The sequence below is a fragment of the Haliotis rufescens genome, unplaced genomic scaffold (genome assembly GCF_023055435.1).
Source record: "Haliotis rufescens isolate VD_foot unplaced genomic scaffold, xgHalRufe1.0.p SCAF_4, whole genome shotgun sequence".
NCBI classification, from domain to species: Eukaryota; Metazoa; Mollusca; class Gastropoda; order Lepetellida; family Haliotidae; genus Haliotis; species Haliotis rufescens.
In genome coordinates, this window is record NW_025964112.1 from 64508118 (window position 1) to 64531840 (window position 23723).

Below are 23723 nucleotides of genomic sequence, written 5' to 3' on the forward strand. Positions count from 1 at the left end.
AAAATATCCATCACAAAGCCTATTACGCTACAATACAGATGTAACGGCCTTTGGTCGGTCAAGCCTCTGGATCAAGCATTTTTTTAAAAAGAGGGGTCCAAAATATCAAAATCCTCTTACAGATAACTTTACTGCCTACAACACACTACATTAGGTTTTTAAAAAGGGAGGTGGGTAGGGGTGGGTCCGGACCCCTGGACTCCCCCTCCTCTCTGGATCCTTTGGACCCTCTGGATCTTCTGGATCCTCTGGATGTACATCAGCGCTCCTCGTTAAAACCACCAGCAGCGATCTTAGCGCTAAGACTATTGTCAGCCTATGTTAAAGTATTGGAGTTATGATCATCTTAGCGCTAAGATCGCTTTGTGCAAGTGGGCCCAGAGCTTATCGCTAACAGAACTGTCACCCGACACTCGATGGTACCGCTACAGCAGGACATGTTCGGCAAGGTGCGTTGCGGGAACGCGTTGCGGAGCTATTAACGTGTTAGCTTCGCCAACATCTACAATGGCGCGATAACTGTTAAACGCCTCATCTCGAGAACCTGTTCTTTCATCATCATACTAGTGGTTATATACAGAACGTGAGCGATGCGAGATGCACGTGCATGTCGTGAAGACGGGTGAAAAGTGGACGTGTAAGTATGTTGCCTTTCTCCTTTGGAAGTTTCATACATGTATTAAGAAAAAAACCCATTACAATCGAATTATAAAGCTGATAACTCAAAACTATTTACTGAAGCCAAACACTGACGTCATCACCCGATATAACCGGCAATAGTGAACACCAGGACGAGACAATGGAAGTCTTTCAGAAAGGCTGGGAGAGCGTATCGCTTTGGTTGCATAATCTATGACGTTTAGAAGGCAAGCAACAATGTTATCATTAACAACACATTGCCTCTTAAAGGGATATATTATTTTAAAACATTTTGCAATACGGTTATAACGAACTACGGTTTTAACGATCTCAAAGGGACTACTACTTTTAGTTCGTTATAACCGTAGTTCGTTATAAGCATATATACAACATAACTACAGCAAATAGTCGGGACCAAAAAAGTAAGTTCGTTATATCCGTCAGTTCGTTATAACCGTAGTTTACTGTATGTTATTTATGTATTTGCTAAGTTGCGTTAAGGGGCGGTGGTGTAGCCTCGTTGTTAAAGCGTTCGCTCGTCACGCCGAAGGCCCAGGTTCGATTCCATAAATGGGTAAATTATGTGAAGCCCATTTTTGGTGTCCCCGCAGTAACAAAGCAGGAGGGGCGGTCGGGTAGCCTAGTGGTTAAAGCGTTCGCTCGTCACACCGAAGACCCGGGTTCGATTCCCAACAATGTGTGAAGCCCATTTCCGGTGTCCCCCGCCATAATATTGCTGGAATATTGCTAAAAGCGGCGTTAAATGAAAACTCACATTGCTGGAATACGATAAAAGTAAAACAATACTCACTCACACACTCACATGCGTTACAACACTCGGAATTGTTGGAGCATTTTCCGCCGACTCCTCTTTGAATTACGGTAAAGTGCAGGGAAAAAGTAAATTGTTACTACATTTTTCTACCACAATTTGTGATAAATCATTAATATTCACTGTTGAACGAACCATTTAGTGCCGACTTCATAATCCATCCCCTCGACTGTGCCTAACACACACTTGGCTGCTCGCATTGTGTTCACGGCGCGATCTGATTGGCTGGGGGTTCTTTACGTAAAACAATCATTGGGAAGCGGAAGCGAGGTGATCAAGTTAAGTGGTGTAGATGCTACCTCTCGTGTGGTCGATGTCGGATCTCGCGTGAAGTCAGGCGAGGTACTCATTTCCTTACAACTGCTTCATAAGCGGACTTCGCGGACTCTGTAGAGGATGTCATAAGTCTCTCACTGCATCCACCCAACATGAGTAACATCGTTTGTATATGTGTTTATCTCTCACTCTTCTGTCAAGGGGGACTTTCACAGAATGACAGTAAGTAAACACGCTTACAGCAATGTCTCTCGACATTATTTCATGATTATTAATTGTCTTTAGCTTATTTATCACAAATATGTAAGAGCATATACAAGATACACATGGTTTGATATAGACGCTATACATATCTATCTGAAGCAGCCTTCAACAGCAAATCTAAACATGCTGTCAAATAAAACTTGGTCTCAAAAAGCTATAAAGTTATGCAGTGTTTGACAGAATAATCAATGAAACGAGTCAATTATTTTATCGCATTACCACAGAGAATTAATGTCATAATCTGGATTAGCACAATGTGATAGCAACGCGATATGGCGGAAACTCCCGTTAAGTAAATGCCATTGTTGATGGCGGCGATAACGGCGTCCTTGTGTAAAGAATGGAGTCGGCATTCACATCGAGCAGATCTAGTTTTTTAGTGGAGAAAAGAAGTAGTTTCTTAAACACTGATTACATCAATATTCTGCAAGCTTCTATGACCAGCATGAAGTCAGGGTATCCTCAATACACTACGGTATTAATGTATTCATGTTGTCCAGCTGTAACCATGGCACATTTCCTTGTTTAAAGTAATTAAGACTCGTGTGAGAAAAATCTGAGACTGCGGAAGAAATATTTTATATCCGATTGTTACAACCGATTGTTGCACAATCAGGGACAATCGCCTCGTGACGCTTTTGTTATTGGTGTCTTGGGATCACCCAGACCTTCATGTTCTGAAATAATCATCATTTCTTTGTGAATGAAAACTAAATATCGTATGAATTATTACCCAAGCAGAGCAAACAAACATTTCTCTTAAGAGTGAGTGAGTCAATGTGTAACGCGGCAGTAAATAAAAGCGACAGAACCATTTCCATACTCATAAGAAATCTCTGCCCAAAACAGAGTCGACAATACGGTTCCAGTCATAGCACGGCGGCGTGAAAACAGTCGACCAGTCAAACCAGTGACTGGCATCATGAGCACAATCCTGACATACAATAGACCAAGTCCCGTATCTGACAACCCGACCATCTCAGCCGAATAATACGATCAGCAATATGTGAGGTGAAGAGGTTTAACTTCGCTTTCAAAATTATTTCACCTACAATACAACGCTCATGTACGTGTGTGGCTGCTTGTGGAAGTCCAGACTTATACCGGATATATAGTGCTAGCCCACTGAGATATCGTGCCACACCCTTGCAACCTGGATACACGATTCAGACACCGTTTAAAACTCTCTCTTTAATGCTGAGCACAAGACAGGGTACCATCAGGCACAGTATACTGACTCCGAGCCAGCCTGTCCTTCCTTTAGAACCTTTATGCCGAGCGCCAGACAGGGTACCATCAGACCGAGTATACTGACTCCGAGCCAGCCTCTCCTTCTTTTAGACCCTTTATGCCGAGCGCCAGAAAGGGTACCATCAGACAGAGTATGCTGACTCCGAGCCAGCCTGTCCTTCTTTTAGACCCTTTATGTCGAGCGCCAGACAGGGTACCATCAGACAGAATATGCTGACTCCGAGCCAGCCTGTCCTTCCTTTAGACCCTTTATGCCGAGCGCCAGACGGTACCATCAGACACAGTATACTGACTCCGAGCCAGCCTGTCCTTCCTTTAGACCCTTTATGCCGAGCGCCAGAAAGGGTACCATCAGACAGATTATACTGACTCCGAGCCAGCCTGTCCTTCTTTTAGACCCTTTATGCCGAGCGCCAGACAGGGTACCATCAGACAGAGTATACTGACTCCGAGCCAGCCTGTCCTTCTTTTAGACCCTTTATGCCGAGCGCCAGTCAGGGTACCATCAGACAGAGTATACTGACTCCGAGCCAGCCTGTCCTTCTTTTAGCCCCTTATGCCGAGCGCCAGACAGGGTAACAACAAATACCATCTTTTAACGTCTTTTGGTATGACCCGGTCAGGGGTTCGAACCACCGATCAGCCGTTTTCCGGGGAACGCTCTATTTACTACACATCGAAAGCGGGTTCGATCAGCAACAGAGGGAGCTATTTAAACCCGGGTCCCGATGGGGATTTCTCTGAACCTAAAGTGTAGTGTCGCCTATTAACATAATCATCTTCCTAATGGGCATTGAAAATAGAACGTTTTAAACAGAATAGGAAAGAGTGCATATGCGGCATGGCATGACACTTTCTTGTCTCTAACTGTTCTTTGGTGTGATCCCCCAGCTCCCCCAGCTCCCCCTCCCTGTACCAGATATGTCCGTTGCATAAACACAGACAACCAGCATGAGACTAATAGATGCGTAGGTTTGGCCACAGGATGCAACCAACAGCAGTACAATAAGCCATGTTTGGTTGCATAATATTGCTGTGATTGTGTGTATCTAAGTAATGATCTGCTTTGACGACGTACCAGAGTTAACCGTGTCTTACACACAATGGCGTTTACGCTGCAGGCAATCTCATTAAAATCAAAAGTTTTACTCAGACGAGATAATACCTATGTCAATAAGCATTTTAGTCAGTTGAAGCCTGAGCGAATTTTTGAGGTAATCAGATGTCCACTCGGAACTGCTCGTTCGTGTTTGAGAAGCAAAAATCAGATATGCTGCTCCGAATGCGTCTTTGTTTGTGGACCAAAAGACGTTAAAAGATAGTACAGTAGACTACGGTTAAAACGAACACGCTTATAACGAACTGACGGATATAACGAACTTACTTTTTGGTCCCGACTATTTGCTGTAGTTATGCTGTATATATGCTTATAACGAACTACGGTTATAACGAACTAAAAGCAGTAGTCCCTTTGAGTTCGTTATAACCGTGGTTTACTGTAATTGTTGTTAATTAAGGGGCTAAAACAAGGACTAGTCAGTTTGGAGTCCGAATACTGTGTCTTAATGGGGTATTCTTGTTAAACTGCGACATGGTTTCTCAGTGGGCTAGCACTATGAATCAGTATCAGTCCAGTCTAGTGCATGCACGACGCTATAAAAGTGCGATAATCTTGGACGCGACGTTAAACCCCATTTTACCAAACCTCTTTGTGAGTTTGTGCGAAGATTTAAAAAGCCTCGTACGACCTTTAAATCAGTTTACATTTAAAGATGACCTTTAAATCAATCAATCAGCGGTCAAACATCAGCGGCGGTGGGTTTGTGTGACCTGGTCCAGATTGAAGCCCCCCACCCTGTATTTTCATTGCTTTGGTTATGTACCTTAAAAGTTTAATTCCCTCGGGTTTTTAGTCACCTTTTAGGCAGTAACTAGCAAAACACTTGGGCCTATATTGCATATGACACGTGTTCTTGAAGTGCTAACGCCGCACCTTATCACTATGGCCTTGTGACTCACACTAGTATTAATGTTAATCTGTAAGATCGGATTAAAGTTTGTAACAGACACACTAGATAGCCTAACTTTAGTGGCAGCAGCAATACTATAGAATGTCCTAGAATAACGTAAGTGCACACACGAATGTCTAGCATTTTGTCGCTGTCGAATGTCTGCATGTACTTGTGGCGAGTGCCACCGGTGCGACAGGATACGCTCATCGTTTCGCGAACACCAGGGTGGATAATATTCAGTTCCACTCGCTGCCGCTGACCACTGTGCAAATGTGGCCATGACACCATTTCATATGATAATTACTTTCAGTATATTCACAGCAGTACCTACATCTGCTAATATTAGCTACCCCTCACCCATCACCCCTCGTTCACCTTTGACCGTAACAGACCAAATAATAATCGTATTTAAATAAATTAACATTCCTCTCAGTTATAAGATTAAGAAATATCATATCAGATTCCAATATTTCGATCTATACTCTTGAAATCTTTATAAAATGTCATCTTTTATACTTTGTCATCTTTTTATACTTTGTAGAGAACAGAATGAGTGAGTGAGTGAGTTAAATTTTACATCGCATCGGCAATATTTCAGCCATATAGCGATGGGAACTAGGTATTTAATCTAAGATATCTGTCGACAAAGGACAGTAAAATAGTAAGGTATATCACAGTTTTTAATAAAACAAACTAGATCATAATTTCTTTTAAGAAACATATAGCTATAATAGATTAAGTCCTATCAATTAAAACAAGGCTATAGACCACTGATAACCAAAGTTACCACCTTACTGGAGATCATGGGAACAGTACCTATGCTTCCTGCATGACTCCCCAGCAGGATTTATGCCATCCCTTTGGCTACCAGTGGCTGTACCGCATGCTGGCCAATATTAAAAAAGACAATACAAGTGGCACCACCATCAATAATCTCAGTTGATGTTAATATTTAACTTATTTAAAATGCATATCATCTATTAAAAATGTATCTATTAGTTATATTTCTCTAAAAAATTCAAGAATTAAATGAGTACTGACATTATTAAAAAGATCCTTTAAAGAAGATGAATGATAATATTTATCCCTTGTGAGAGATAAATCGACACAATCAAACAAAACATGCTTGACGGTGATTCTCTCATCACAAGGGATAAAGAATGGAGAATCTTCACCTTTCAAAAAATATTCGTGTGTATAACGAGAATGGCCAATACGACATCGTCGCATAATGACCTCTTCAAATCTGGACTGACAACCCAAGTGAGTGTAACCGATGGTTTGTTTTATTGCATGTAGCTTATTTACACCTTCTTGGGTGTCCCACTTCTTTTGCATCAGACCTCGGATGTAACATCTAATCACAGGTTTAATATCACCGTATGGGATAATAAGGGGTGTCACAGATTTGTTGAGCACTGCTTTTGCATCAGCATCAGCCGTTGTGTTACCCACTATGCCGACATGGCTGGGCAACCAACAGAAGACAATGTCGTATTGGCCAGTGGCAAGAACATTATACAGTTCCAATGTATCCAATATGAATTGATGACCCGAAGACATGTTTTTAATCGCCCGAAGACAGGACAGTGAATCAGAAAATATAATAAATTGTTCGTGTATGGGCTGCTCTTGAATGTATTCCAAGGCTGTGAGTATTGCCTTAGACTCGGCTGTGAATATGGAGCTGTTGTCTGGTAATCGGGAAGAGATAGTTTTAGATCCAATGACAGTGGCACTAGACACATTGCCCTCATCCTTGGACCCATCAATGAAAATAGAACGGTGAGAATCATATTTGCTCCTTAACTGTATATACTCCTGTTGATATTAGTCATTAGTTTCTGATTTTTTGTTATTAGCAAGAGTTAGGTATACCGTCGGTCGAACCAATTGTCATGGAGAAGTTGATAAAAGTCTGTATGGAGATACAGTATCCAGTTCTATACTGGCATCGGTAATATGGGATTTCATCCGAATCCCAAGAGGTGGATTATGTTTTGGTTTCTTCTGAAACAGTTCTTCATATTGTTGATGAAAAACTGTATCATAAGCAGGATTTGATAGATTTGAACGTTGTTTTGTAATATACTGAAGAGACAATTTCATACGTCGTTGGTGAAGAGAAGGCTCATCAGCTTCGACATAAAGGCTATCAATAGGAGATGTCCTAAAGGCGCCAAGACAGAGTCTCAGGCCTTGATGGTGGACTGTATCTAATGTTTCGAGATTACTCTTACAGGCTCCACCATATACAATCGAGCAATAATCTAATTTGGAGCGATTAAGTGATCTGTATAAGTTGAGGAGGGTTGTCTGATCCCCTCACCACTTAGAATTTGATACGACTTTCAATAAATCTAAAGCCTTCAGGCATTTATTCTTCAGATACTTAATATGCGGCAAATAGGTCAAATGATGGTCAAAATCAAGTCCCAAAAATTTGGCCTCCTCAATCCTCAACAACCTTAATTGGAGTACCGTCAAGAAACAATTTAGGATCTTTATAGGGTTTATAACTCCGACAAAAATGAATACAATTTGTCTTGGAATTTAAAATTTGAAACCATTTTTTCCCCATCAATTCTGAATTTTATTTAAGCAAAGCTGCAATTGTCTTTCAATAGTGGGCATATTTTTGCCACGACACGAAATATTAAAATCATCAACAAATAATGGCCCTTCAATCGAGTCATTTAATACAGTTGCTAAACTGTAAATCTTAATATTAAACAAAGTGACAGACAATATACTGCCCTGTGGGACACCCTGATCCTGATTTTAATGATCAGACAGGGTAGAGCCCACGCGGACTTGAAATTGCCTGTCAGTTAAAAACCGAGATACAAATTGAGGCAAACGGCCTCTCAAACCAAAATCATGTAAATCTTTAAAAATGCAATGTTTCCATGTGGTATCATATGCCTTCTCCAAGTAAAAAAAGATTGTTATCGCGTGCTGTTTATTTACAATGGCATTTCTTATAAACGAATCCAAACGTACTAAATGGTCGATGGTACTTCTGTTTTTTCGGAAATCACATTGAATGTTAGTGATTAAATTGTTGGTTTCAAAGTACCAAACTAATCTACAGCTAGTTAATGATATAGGTCGATAATTTGAAGGATCTGAATGATCCCGGCCAGGCTTTGGTATAGGGAAGACAATGGCATTATGCCAGGAAGATGGAAAATTCCCTGAAGTCCATATTTCATTAGAGATACAAAGCAGAACTTCTAAACATTATTCAGGCAAGTGTTTCAGAAGTTGATAATGGATGTTATCAGCACCCGTTGCAGTATCATGGGCCTGTCCATGTGCAGTATTTAGCTCATGAATTGAAAATATTTCGTTATAATCTTGACCATTGTCGGAACTAAAATTAATACTTTTCTTCTCTTGTTGTTGTTTGTATTTTTGGAATTTAGGTACGTAATGCAATGATGAAGTGTGTTGGGCCAAAATTTCGCCCAGTTTATTTGCAATGTCAGTTTTGTCAGTAAGCAATTTACCACCATCTTCAAGATGATGAACAGCAGATTTTGCACCTTTACCTTTGATTTTAATGTATTATGTTCCAGACCTTTGAAATCGGAGTTCGGGAATTGATTTTTGGATACATACCTTCTCCACGATTGGCATTTTGTTTGTTTAATTGTACGTCGTGCCTTGGCGTTTGTTATTTTCACATTATTGAGATTATGTACTGTTGGATGTCGACGGAAATATTTTTCTGCCTTCTTCCTAATCTTTCTAGCCTTTTTACAATCTGTATCAAACCATGTTTTACGAATATGTGGAAGTGCAGAGGACTTAGGAATAGTTTCATCAGCAATTTCATTTAGTTTGTCCGAGAACACCTGAATCGGATCAGGGACATTTATCAAAATATCAGGTGTCAGTATTTCCTCACATAATGATTTAAAAAAACGCCAATTTGCCTTTCCATCTCGTTCTCGCGGCTCATCAGCTGGGTTGTTGGCAGTAAGAATAGAAGGGAAATGATCACTTTCACAAAGATCATCGTGGACTGTCCATGTAAATTCATTTAACATACTTGAATCTGAAATCTAAAGATCCAAAACAGAATAAGTCCCGCTAACATGTAAGTATGTTTTTGAGCCATCATTAAAAATACATAGATTATTGTCAGTAATAAAATCTTCAATGATTTTCCCCTTTGAATTTGTGTTGGCACTTCCCCATAAAGGATTATGGCCATTCAAGTCGCCCATGATTATACAGGAATTCGGGAGTTGGTCATATAATGACTGTAGTTCAGACCGCCTAAGAGCTGAAGAGGGTGGAATATAAAATGAGAACAAAGTGAAAACAACGTGCAATGTGAGTCGAACTGCACCCAACAGCCTGTAGATTGACATTCAGAGGAACAGGGTTATGGATCACATCTTGCCTCTCTAAAATAGAATAAAAGCTTTAACAGCGGGAGGAGAAAATGAATGATGCGAAATGTATTTACGCAAGTCAAACTTATCAGTTGGTTTGAGATATGTCTCTTGCAGACAGAATGCTGATGGCTAAAAATCCTGTACTAATAATTGTAATTCATTACAATTGGTCCTTAGACCTCTGCAAATTCACTGAATAAGTGGATTCATGGTGTTCAAGTGACAGGTGGATGAACGGGAGATCTACGTCTCCCATTTCTAGGTAACTTACTGCTGTTGCACCCATTTGGATGAGGACAGACATCCATGTCCTCCAAGGTTTGAAACCTATTATAAATTTGAATAGGGTCACGGTGACCCTTCGACACACGATCAGAATTTCTGGTGTAGTCTACTTTGTTGCTGGCATTTGTCACACTAGGTGATGGATTTGGTGCCGATGCCAGTGATGGTGCCGGCGCTGCTGCCAAGGGTGGTGACAAAATTGTTGATGTGTCTTCTGTTTGAGAAGAAGAACTTGACTGAACCAAAGAAAGAGTTGTCGGAGCTAACCCAAGTAATATCCGTCTGGCATTCAACAGAGGTAAATGATTTAGAACTTTTTGGAGGCGTACGGGTGACAACTGCAGAATATGACACAGCTGCAGTGGAGGTAGTAGACGACATTACTAAACGTTTGGCATCCGAAAAAGATATGTTCTTGTCATACTTCATTTTTATTATCTGGTGTTAAAGTTGCCAGACAGGACAAGATTTGGAAGATGCAACGTGATTCCCAAAGCAGTTTGCACATTTTGGATCATTTGAGCATTCTATTGTCATGAGCAGGTTCTCCACATCGACACATTTCTTTTTGCTTCTACACGATTGGGCACCATGCCCACACTGTTGACATGAGTAACACCGGAGTGGATTCGGTATGTACTTATCCACACCCATGTTACAGTAACCTGCTTTGAAAGAGTGTGGTGGAACAGGATAAGAAAAGGTAAACAGATGTGTGTTTAACTTTTCAATTTGACCATTCTGCCGCTTTGTAAAACGTTTTACACCTGTAACACCCTGGTCTTTCAGTTTAGAAGTAATGTCATCTTCAGGCATGTCTGAAAGACAACGTTCACGATCTCTGACAATGCCTTTAGAACTGTTGAGTGATTTGTGCGCAGAGACAATGACTGGCACAGAAATGAGATGTTTGACAGCCAACAGCGTAGCTGATTGTGATGCAGATTTGCATTCAATCAAGATACAGCCAGAACGTATCCTTTCATTGACACAACACCACCAGCGATACCATATATAGCTTTAGAAAGCGCAAATGGATTCAATTTCAAAGTTCCATCATTAGACGAAGAGATGACGAGTGTATTGGGCAAAGGAACGCTATTCCTGGAACAATTGCCCTCAACCACCAGACTACCTTCCCCCGCCGACACAGGGGCACAACCCTTAAGATATAATTTTTTTATGGCACCGACAAACTTAATTATTTCGTTATTCCGTACTCTTAGGACTCCACTAATCTGGTGAACATTCTACATGCGTGTCAGCTGTTGTTGGAAAGATTACATCACTACTCAAAGTGGCGGTCCTGTTTCAGTCCATGATCAAATGCGATGCTAAAATCGTAAGACGAGCACACAACACAGATCATGTTTGTCAGCCACATCAGTGAGCAGGCAATAGACATCCAGTGTCTTCATGTGATATAGATAAAGCGACAGAACTCTTTCCATATCAAATAGAAATCTCTGCATAAAGCAGAGTCGATTGTACGATTCCGACTACATCATGAGCATGTGTTTGTGAATCACTATCAAATAGTAATGATACCAAGTGTTCGCGAAAAGGTGAGCGTATCCTGCTCCACCGGTGGTACCCGTCATAAACACACGCAAAGGCAAGTCAATTGGTCACCTGAAAAAAACACGGGAACACATGGTAGAAGCCAATATAGGTCGTATAAGGCAAACTTGTTCTGAACATTATGTGAAGGGATCACTGAAAATAATTGAAGACACCAGGTGTTCCGGAAAAGGGTTATCATGTCCTACCCTACCGGTATCACCCACCGCTCACACAATTTACTTAAAAAGTATGTATTTATTTGTTGTCTGACGCCTCACAGCAGTACTGCTGCCGTGCGACGGAACCTGTAAACAAACCAGACAATCAAGTGATCGATGAGCCATGAGCCATGCAACGCCAAAGACGGGTGAACTACAAACATCTCTACTGTTTGGTTGTTTGATAGTACATGTAGCGGCTGCCCAGCTGCCATCTTGGTACAGTCTTGGTCACACAATACCACAGGCCAAATCCCTATGGTATGATATACAAGTGCTTGAAAACATGTCAACGGATAAATAACAAGAGATAACAGTAAATACAGTATAAAACAGTAAAAGAGGATATCACTATTGCATGGATTACGACGAAGGCAGTATGACAGTGACACCTTGGCGTTCCGTGCAATAACGGTAAATACGTGTCGGCTCTGTCATGCTGGACGGGTCCAATTAAGTAATGGGAAGTCATCTACTGTTACTCTATTCAACCAAGCTATAAATGTATTTGCTGATGGAGAAAGCCGATTGATAACGCATTTGTGCAATGATCCTTGCTGTCCACTGATTTCCTATGCTTTTACACATATTTTATGGACTTAACGCCCTTCATTAAAAGTCTCACTTAGTCAAACCTTTACCCTTTACCCTTTTCGCGAACACCTAGTGTGATCCCAGATTTTTAAGTGATTTTAAGATTATTTTGCCTGATACGCCAAATGAAATCTGTTCGGCGGATTATCGAGACTAGTTATTCTCTGGCCTTGACGTTTTTGTATGCTGTTATGCATATTAGGTTGTGAGCAAAGTCCATCTTTTCACCCTTGTTTACAGTTGACGTACAAAAAGAGTTAACTGTCAATGGGTTGAATGCAGTGACGCCTCATTCACAAATCCTTGGGACTGCCGAGTAATCCGTGGTTCGAGACAAGCGGAGTGACGATATACAGTCAAGTCCCGTTAATCCGACATGGTTGGATGCATACGGATAAACAAAATTAAGTGGTATCAACATTCGTGATCGAAAACCGGACAACTACACTTGATAGTATCGTTCATAATAAGTATTAAACTGTCTTCAATATTTTTTAGCGTTTATGAAAGTATAAATGTACAAGTCGGTGTGCACACTGTAAACGCCGCGTAGTTCTTATAAAAAATACGTCAAGGACAATGACTTCTTCAAAGGACTTCTTTAATTACTGTAGACATGAAATCAGTGTCATCGTTCAACGCAATAACATACCCCCTCCTCACGCCATTCTATTGTCAGCCAATCAGGAAACGGTAGTCCGTATGTGGGCATTCCCCAAATTTTTTTTTATAATAAAATAGCCATTCAAATGACATGGAACCACTTGCAATTTATTTATATGATCCTGAATGATAAATAAAAAATAGTTTGAGTTGAAGACGTCACCTTGCATGTAAATTAACGTTCAAACATTCATATCAAGGTGGAAAGGTGGCGCATCAGTGACGACGCCGGATGCAATTCCCTATTTTGACCATAATTTCCCCTGCGTTTTTTCCAAGTAAATTGACTTGCCTTTGCATGTGTTTGTGACGGGTGCCACTTGTGGGGCTGGATGTGTTTACCTTATCGCAATCTCATTAAAATCATAACTTTGTTCTCGCTATCGCTAAACAAAGATCTGAGGACATCCCATTGAGGGTCACGTCAGAACGACCTTTTTTTTTAGCGGTAGCGAAAACTAAGATCTGATTTTAATGAGATTGACCTTATCGCGAACACCTGGTTTCGTCACAGTTTGACAGATAATCATTAACACATGCTCATGATGTGGTCGTAAACGTACAATGAACTCTGCTTTTCGCAAAGATTTCTTAAGAATGTGGAAAGCGTGTTGTCGTTTTAATTTGAAAGAGACACGTGCTCTCTTGAATTTAGAATAACATCCTACCCAGGCTTCGCCATCAAGATCGGCATAGGAGGTACCACCACGGTGTTGAACCAACGACGCATAAAATCCTGTAAATTGCACCATGTTTTTAAGCATGCAAACAATGCAGTGCCAGAGGAAATGTGATCAAGAAAATATTATCCTGCTCCATGAACAAAAAGATTAGGTATATTTACTTGGCCTTCTCTCGTAGGATAGTTCTACAATTAATGAGAGAAAAACGGGCGATTTATTCAAGTGATTTATAGAATTAAACATAAAATGCAGTGGTGATGGTTGTGAACCGAAGAAACAGTATGGTTATTATTTTTATCCATACAGACACAAAGTGTATTTCTTGATGAATAGACCGCCTCCCTGGTCTAGTGGTAGAGCGTCCGCCCGGAAAGCGGAAGGTCCGGGGTTCGATCCCCGACCGCGTCATACCAAAAGACGTTAAAAGATGGTACTTGTTGTTACCCTGTCTGGCGCTCGGCATTAAGGGGCTAAAACAAGGACTGGTCGGCTCGGAGTCAGTATACTGTGTCTGAGTGGTGTATTCATGTGAAACTGCGGCATGGTATCTCAGTGAGCTAGCACTATAAATCGGCATCAGTCCGGACTAGTACAAGCAGCCAAACAAACACACACACGTACATGCACGTCGCTATATAAGTGCAATAATCTTTGACGCGTCGTTTCACCTCACCTCACATCTTGATGAGTAGGGCGGTCGGGTAGCCTAGTGGGTAAATCGTTTGCTCGTAATGCCGAAGACCCGGGTTCGAATCCCTACATGGGTACAACGTGCGAAGCCATTTCTGGTGTCCCCCTTCGTGATATTGCTGGAATATTGGGAAAAGCGGCGTAAGACCACACTCACTCACTCATTCCCTCTTGGTGATTTGTATGCTGGTTGTGAACTATTTCAAGTACTGTTAATATATTGTCAGCTCGAACACTCATAAACACTGTGGGAGACTTAACAAACAATGTCTCCAGCTTGGTCACGGTGTTTATTATTTAAAAAGAAAGATTTGGGGATTTTGCAGTGAACTTTCAAAGGAGAACTACAAGAACAGGCTATAACGACTTGACATATCAACTTGACACAACATTCGACCTGCGGAGTGGAAGTCCCTGTTTTGAAAGTAAACTTTAGCATGCGTCTGATGCCACATGCCCAGGAAATCTGGTTACCAAGCAACAAGGGAGGTAACTGGAGATAAAATGTGTTAATGATTCCCCCTCGAAATATCCTGGTCCACAATGATTGGGTAACCCTAAAAGGACCTCGATTTCACGATGAACGGACAGAGACATGCAGTCATGGGAACGACATGCACGAAGTTGTGGAAAACCTGTGTTTGGATGTATCCTCAAACAATCGTCACACATCATTATCAGAGAGCACAGCAACATTTGCTACTGAGAATTGCAACAACTGAATTGACTTCTTCAAAGACGTAGTTTGGTCAGCTACACAGCGACATGCAGGTAGTCAACAGCGTTCCAACCCACAGCGAAAAGACTGGTTTCTCCTGACGTAGCAAGACGCCATCAGTTTGCGACTGCCATCACACTCAGAAATGACCTGCTGAACGCCAGTGGCGTTGATGCTTCTTCTCAGACAGTGCGTAATCGTATCTGCGAGGCTGGTCTCCGGTCTCTGCATCCCACTGAACCGACATCACAGGCAGGCACGTTTGGATCGGGCTGAACATGACCGCCTATTGTGGGGGACACAATCATGGGAGCTGGGAGAACCTACCTCCATGTCTTACTGCGGGGCATGATGAAAGGTGCGCTACGAGGATGACATTGTGGATGTGTACGTGAGACCGTATGCTGGTGCAATCGGACCGGACTTCATCCTCGTGGACGATAACGCAGGGCCACGTCGTGCCAGGGTTGTTGGTGCCTACGTAGAGCACGAGACCATTGTCCGCATGGAGTTACCAGCCTGGTAACCAGACCTCAATCTTCTCGAACACATTTCCGGCAACTCTACAGTCGCTACCAGTCAGACACTTATTGGGAGCATTATACGACGATGCCAGGCTGTGATCGCATCATGTGGATCACATACGCTCTACTGATTGTCGTCTTTTTGGACAATGAATTTGTTTTCTTAATTTATTGACGTTTCAGATCTGGTCAGATACTCTCTTTTTGACGGGTGATCTGACTGTTTATTGATCACATGTTGTTTGCCGGCATTGTGTGGTCATGACAACGGACCTTTGTTCATTAAACATGTCTTCACGCAATATTGTCTTTTGCTATTTCAACAAATTCACACAATTTGTCGTATTATGTTTTCAAGTGGTGATCCTTAGCAAACATTGAGTAGTATATGCCACACACCTAGTCAAAGAGATCAGTCACCAGATCCCCATATTAGAATAGTCTTGTGACCAGAATGAGGTACTGGGGACCTAGTCTGATCTGGAATCCCTTTTTGGTAAGGAGAGCTTGTCCTTTGACTAAACCTCTAATTTAAGGTTGGTGTTCGGTCTTGTGATGGGTAGCATACGGAAAGCTTTCGCTCTTGGGATAGGTAGCATGCCGTAGGTTTTCGGTCTAGGGCTAGGTAGGATGTGGCGGCATTTCGGCCTGGGGACAGGTAGAATGCGGATAGCTTTCGGTCTAAGGATAGAAATCATGCAGTACGTTTTCGGTCTGGGACTAGGTTGCATGCGATAGGTTTATGGTGTGGGGCTAGGTAGCATGCGGTAAGTATTCGGTCTGGGGCTTGGCAACATGAGGTAGGTTTTCGATCTGGTTATAGGTAACATGCGTTCGGTTTTCGACCTTGGACAACGTAGCATGCGGTAGTTTCTGGCATGGGTGCTAAGTTGTCTGCGGGAGGTTTTCTGTCTGGTGCTACGTAATATGATGTAGGTTTTCGGTCTGGAGCTAGGTAACATTTCCGTCCTGGGCAAGGTTGCATGTGGTATGTTTTCGGTCTGGGGCTAGGTAGCATGAGGTAAGTATTCGGTCTGGGGCGAGGTAGCATGAAGTAGGTTTTCGGACTGGGGCTAGTTGTCGATTGCACCCTCTGCTTCAATAAGTTTGTCTTACGTATGCATTTGGCGGAGCATTTACCCTTTCCGTTGAGCGTAATTCTGAGTTTGAGAGCACTTCGAGTTCAGAAAACCTGAAATAAAAAAAGAGGCGTTTTGTTTTCAAGTTTGTGATGTTACAGAATAGAATCAACGTAGCTTGTTAACGACGGCGATAAGTTTTACATTTTGTATCCGAAATGGCATTTAGCGTGTCAAAAGCGCTGTTGAAAATAACATATTTAATATATTGAAAATCAACACTATAATTTTCAAAATGAAGCCTCTAATTTCTTCCTACAATGTATTTATCGGCGCCGGAACATGAGTGTAACATTTGAAAGGTTTAGCCTGTCTCCGGGTAGCGCGCAGTAAACTGGAAGCTCGAAGTTACCCATAGACACCAGCATGACAGATTTGTTACCAGAGCAACGTCTTATTATAACTGCATCAAGGTAAACGTTAATTGGTGTGATAGGAAAGGTACTATAAAGACCTGAAAGTGTTGAAAGATAGAAGCAGGTCAAACAGAAGCGAGAGTGGGACAAGACACGCCCCCTGCATTACAGTCGTACACTAACCCCGTCTGTATTGATCAGTGAGAAAACCATTAATATTTGACGACAGGTGTATGTGCATGTGTGGCTGATTTGACGCTTCAGCTCTGTCAAGATTGGGATTCTATCAATAAGGCTCATGCATTGTATATTCGACGGGAGTCGAGCCAGGCCTTCACAGTGCATTAACCACTAGACGATCATTAATCTCCAGGTAAATCAGATCAATATAATTAATAGCCTTAAATGACGTCAAACAACGTAATAAATACGTTAACTGGAAAGGGCATTAAACTATACAGTTATATCCATCTTCATAACGGAGTAGAAATAGCTTAGCTCAAATACTCCCACTTATTATTTCCTACGTGTTTTTTTTACATGATGTTCACGCTGCCAAGTAGATCAGACAGTTGTTCAAATTCCACCAAGAGTTTCAAGGCATCAACTAGGTGTTTTCGACGTGACCTAAGTTGTCCCGAAGTCAAAACAGGGTATTCTATACATCCACTAAGTAGTACCGACGTCAACAAGGTATTCACGACATCCATCAAGAGTTCTCAACTTCAACAAGGTATTCACGACATCCACCAAGAGTTCTTAACTTCAACAAGGTATTCACGACATCCACTAAGAGTTCTCACCTTTAACAAGGTATTCACGACATCCATTAAGAGTTTTCATCTTTAACAAGGTATTCACGACATCCACCAAGAGTTCTCAACTTCAACAAGGTATTCACGACATCCACAAAGAGTTCTCAACTTCAACAAGGTATTCACGACATCCATCAAGAGTTCTCAACTTCAACAAGTTATTCACGACATCCATTAAGAGTTCTCAACTTCAACAAGGTATTCACGACATCCACCAAGAGTTCTCAACTTCAACAAGGTATTCACGACATCCACTAAGAGTTCTCAACTTCAACAAGGTATTCACGACATCCATCAAGAGTTCTCAACTTCAACAAGGTATTCACGACATCCACCAAGTCCTCAATAAGGTATTCACGACATCTACTAAGAGTTCTCACTTTTAACAAGGTATTCACGACATCCATTGAGAGTTCTCATCTTTAACAAGGTATTCACGACATCCACCAAGAGTTCTCAACTTTAACAAGGTATTCACGACATCCATTAAGAGTTCTCATCTTTAACAATGTATTCACGACATCCACCAAGAGTTCTCAACTTCAACAATGTATTCACGACATCTACCAAGAGTTCTCAACTTCAACAAGGTATTCACGACATCCACTAAGAGTTCTCAACTTTAACAAGGTATTCACGACATCCATCAAGACTTGCGCCCCCTACCAATTATTCTCGAAATTAATTAGACTCTCATCGAACGAATGAGCTTCAAGTCACCATTCAATTGGCCACTGACATATTTGACTTCCTGACAGATTTTTCCTCTTCCATTGTGCATCAGAAGTAGTTGTACCCAAAGCAAACAGTGCCGAGAAATGCGTTGACATATCAAACAAAAAATACTTGCTCCGTGTGAGAGGCGAGTGATATTGTGTGTTCCGGAAATAGGTTGTCTGATTCTCTTGACTGTCAATGTTTTCCACGACAAATAGAACTTGACATGAAGATAATTCAACCCTGACATATATTACAACAACCATGTTGCTATAAACATATGTTTATAAACATATGTTGCTGCAAGAACTAAAATCAATCCTAGGGGAAATTTGTTTTTGAAAAAGAATGTACGAATGCTGCATTTAGCATGTGAATAAGTTGCCCAAATAGTAGTATGTGCCGTCATAGAAACAAACCAAGGAGGATGATAGTGTATCAGCAGTAGAAGTTCGTTGGCGGTATTTTTTAACTACATGGTTTGTATAAAGTCGCTTTCTCTATTTATGCTTAAGATATTATAAACTCAGCTTACACATACGTTTGTTGAAATCAGGACCCACTTGTGAGTACCATGATGCTTAATCTATTTCAATGTATACCAGATAAAGTTGACAAACGAATATCATTCACTGTGCTTCCAGTCATTAATTTTATTCTGTGCTGCATTAGTAGAAACATGGATAAGTTTCATTGGAACAAAAATGTGATGACTTGTCGTCAATGTCCCCATTAATGAAATAGATAAAAAACGTTTTCCCAAAGGTTGATTTTATTTCTTATGGTGTTTAATGAGATGAGTCGAACAAAAATATCTTGCTTACGTAGCCACTGATTGTAACAATGTTAACAGAAGGAGAATTTAGGCTTGTGGATTCACATTATGTAATTATCTTCTTAGACTTGAGATCTGTGGGTGTAAACTTATATGAAAAGTAATTAACACATAGTTGAGGTGGGCAGCATATTTAAAACTTAATCTAATCATTACTCGTGAGAATCTGGAATACTCGAGATAGACAAAATCAAGTGGGTGAGTGAGTGAGTATGGTTTTACGCCACTTTCAGCACTATTCCAGCAATATCGCGGCGGGGGACACCAGAAACAGGCTTCACGAAGGTAGATAATGATGATGATGCATCAAACTTCAAAGGATGTGCTGACTCGGTTTAAACTACTTTACAAAAGAGCAGTGGGGCCGCTAAGGGAATTAAACGCAATAAAGCCACAGGAATAGATTATTTTACTAAATTATTACCTTTTTGACTCTATCGATCTGATGGCTCTATGTTCCTCTATTCAACCTTGCCTTGCCACCGGTAGTTCGCTCACAGGGATAATACACTAGTGTATAAGATGAAAGTGAGCAGTTTGATCCCATTCCATACCGCCCTATTAGAATCGTTAATTCTTTGGGAAGCGTTATCACGCTATACTGACACAATTTATAAATATTAATCAAATAATATCTCCCACACAATCAAGACTCCTCGAAGGATATATAACTATCAATTACATCTTTGTGATGCACTTGGTTACGCATATCTTAAAAACACTAACAGAAAATCAATTGTGCATTAATTGATTTTGCAAAAGCTTTACAAATGGCAAGAATATATTTTTGGTTTCAAATTATGCAAAATAGTCATAATTGGAAAACGTTTTCACACTCCACCAAAACAAAAAAACCCACAAAATACATCTAGTCATATGTGAAAGCTAATGATGAAATCGCGGAGTATTTACTTATTCAGGAATAAGTCAAGGTGAATCTTTTTCTCTGTAGCTTTTTCCAATAAAATAAAATAGCCAAGTGCCATTATCTAATTAAGAAAGACAGCGAAGAAATTGACATATGTTGCAGTGGTATAACGAGACATTTTTAATTATATAGAATAAGTAAATGATTTAGGTTAATGAGACATTCAGACGAATGTCATTGTTACTGAGTAGCGTTCCCTCCGCGTACACGGGGGACTATAGTGATGAAGGGTCGAGTCGGACTACAGTCGGACTACAGCCGGCTCATCACGGACAGTGACACAACCAGTTCCCGCGTCGGGTTACTCTCTGTTCTTCCCGCCTGGATCCTTATGGTCACTTTTACATGCACGCGTGGCACGTAAAACACATGTCATGCAATGCGTAGTTAGTTGTATAAAATCTACCCGTAATAGTTTAATGATAATGTAGTGCCATGGCGCATTATTAATCATAATCTGACGCTTTAAACTTGGACACGCCAGAAACCTATGATTGTGGGTTCGAATCCCGTTTTGCCCCCATTTTGTTTTTAAGTTTGTCAACACTATACCCGGGCTCGTTGGTTTCACCGAAGTGGTAAACGGTGCATCACGTGCTTATCTCCCACATTAAGCTGACATGCCGCATAATTTTTCATATGCTCGCTTTCATAGTACCTTGTCGACGAGGACAGTGTTCTCTGGTTGGTAGCTATGCTGTTTCAATGTAGATGCTATCACCACAATCCTCATCAATATTTGTACTGCCATGAGTATACACACTTCAGTCGCCATCATCGGCCATAACCGTCCATAGAGGAGATAACGACCCTCTGTGATATCTGGTTCGTCTATGGTATTCTGTTGTGTATCGAGACAATGTCTCCCTTTCTAAGCAGAAGGTTTCTTAAATTCATATTCAATACGTTTACAGATGAGATTTTTCAAAAATCAATTTGTGTACACTCATCATCGTACACATTGTTCCTTAAAACGAACACAGAAATCAATTTGGTGTTTTACTATGCTAGTACAATGATGTGAGGGTTCAATGACATAGAGGCATTGTGTCCAACAACCCGAGGTATCTGGCTTCTCAACATCACATCCTTACAAGGCAGAACACAGATGTCTGTTGACATACCGTCTTTTGTAATACTCACTTGAGAAGAACAATCTTCACTTAGAAACTCCCTGAAACAAAGAGTTTCCGATGTGGCAACAAAGCTCACATTCTGTCTCACCCTGTTCTAGTACATGCTCGATACCCGCCTCACTAGCCTATCTTGGTGGTGTATCCTGAATCAATGTTTGTACTGTGATACGTTTATGCGCATACCATCGCCCAGCTCAAATATCGGGTTAAGTTAAACTGCACTGCCTAAACTTCCTTTAATCCTTTAATCATTTTGAAAGCCATTTATAATATCCGGTCGTCGTAAGGTTCACGACATTGATGAGGGATACGACCGCAGAGACCATTAAGTAAAATCAATATTTAAACAAATGTCATTTGCCGTGCGGCGTGACTGATGGAATGTATGGGCTGGGGCTTCGTTAAGGGCGGTTACATGCTATACAAGATACGATGATGGCAAGTTCCTGCGAAAAGAGATTTTCTGATCTCATTAAAATCAGATCTTAGTTGTCGCTACCGTTAAACAAAGATCTGAGGACATTCCATTATGGGAGAACGACCTTTCATCCGACCAATCAGAATGTCCCTTACCAGATCTGGAAAGTCGGTGTGTGTTGTCTGATCATGCGACCGCGAAAAGGTTAAAACGGGGTATTTCGAACGACAGATACGGACTGCTTCCGTCAAAATTATCGTCAAAATATCGCTTCAATGAGACCTTTGAACGAGACTTTCCATATCCGATGGGAAGTTCTGCCACATAATCTCTACCATCCGTTAGACATTTCCAGAACTGATAACTTTTCAGTTTTCTATCTTTGTTCGAGAACAATTGTTTTTGCAAAGCGTAGTCTTGGATGGAGGTCACCAGTTTGAAACTAGTACCGTAAAGCTCGAGAAAGCTGCATTTTGACTGGCTAATGACGACTTCTTGTTAGTTATTTCAAAGGTTGGTCAAAGTTCGTTCTGACGTGACCTTTAATAAACCAGTAACACGGAAAGTATTTTTGATTTCTTTGGTAAATATTTTAGAGACTTGTCAGTCCCAACCATGGAAAGTGATTTTGACCGTTCCTTTGCTGATGAAGTAATATGCACAAATATTGAAAACAACGAAACCTCTAATGCTGATATCGAAGTAACTGTTAACTACCCAGTTAAGGGGACCATTCACTTCAACAGACGTATTAAGTGCAGTTAAAGGGCTTCAAAACAATAAATCTCCAGGACCTGACTGGCTCACAAATGAATATTTAAAGTGTGCTGGGAGATCTTTGTTGAATCATATTATGTTATTATTCAATGCTATTATTAAAGATGAATACATTGAATTTCCCTAAGTGAAAATATTGGCGAAATCTTACCAATACATAAGGAACAAGGAAAACGTAAAAGTGATCCATTGGTATGACACTAACTTCAGTTCTTAGTAAGCTTTTCGGAAAAAAATCTTTTTCACAGAATAGAAGTTTGGACATACTATAATGAAGGCTGGTGCTGAAATGGCGGCTCTCACACTTCTAGAAAGTATTGCATACTTTAACGAAAGGAATTCACCAGTTTATTGTGCCTTTCTCGATAATGAGGAAGCCTTTGATCGTGTTTGGCTTGACGGTCATTTTCTTAATAAATTACATAAATTTGAATCAATGGGAACTTATGGTGAATTCTACGTCTATCTTATGACTTTATGTAGTCATTGTGTTTGCTTTGTTGGCTTAAATCTGATGTTTCCCTGTTAAACAGGATGTAGGTCAGGGTCGTGTCATATCAGCATGGCTCTTTATTCTTTCTATCAACGATTTACTTCATGAACTCAGCAATTCCGGTTGTGGACTATGTCTGCCAAGGGGACGATGGCCAGGAATACTGCTAGCAGGTGACACGACCTTGATCAGCTGTAACCCAACTGGTCTTCACAATCCCCTAAACGTTGCAGAAGACTATGCTATCAAGTGACAGCTAAAATACAATGTAATCAATAGTACCGTCCTAACATTCGAATGTAACGACAACTCAGTGTCGCCCGAACATCTGTACATTGGTAGCATAAATTTACTTGTTCAAAAGTCAATTGTCTATGCTGGAGTGTGTATTTAAGTATAGTTTTCTGAATAAAGAACGAGGTTAGTATGTGAAAAAATTATAAAATTGATAAATGTAAACCATGATTCCGACATGTACTTTGGTGGAC

At 40.9% G+C, this 23723-nt stretch overlaps 1 protein-coding gene across 1 annotated transcript in view; it reads left to right on the top strand.

Moving 5' to 3' along the window:
* The first annotated feature begins 1773 nt into the window (after positions 1-1773).
* LOC124129714 overlaps positions 1774-23723 on the top strand; it is a 73562-nt gene continuing 51612 nt past the window's right edge. The window contains exon 1 of the mRNA XM_048382380.1: positions 1774-1969. Within this exon, the coding sequence (XP_048238337.1) occupies positions 1900-1969 (70 nt within the window). The 5' untranslated portion in view covers positions 1774-1899. The remainder of the gene's footprint in view (positions 1970-23723) is intronic.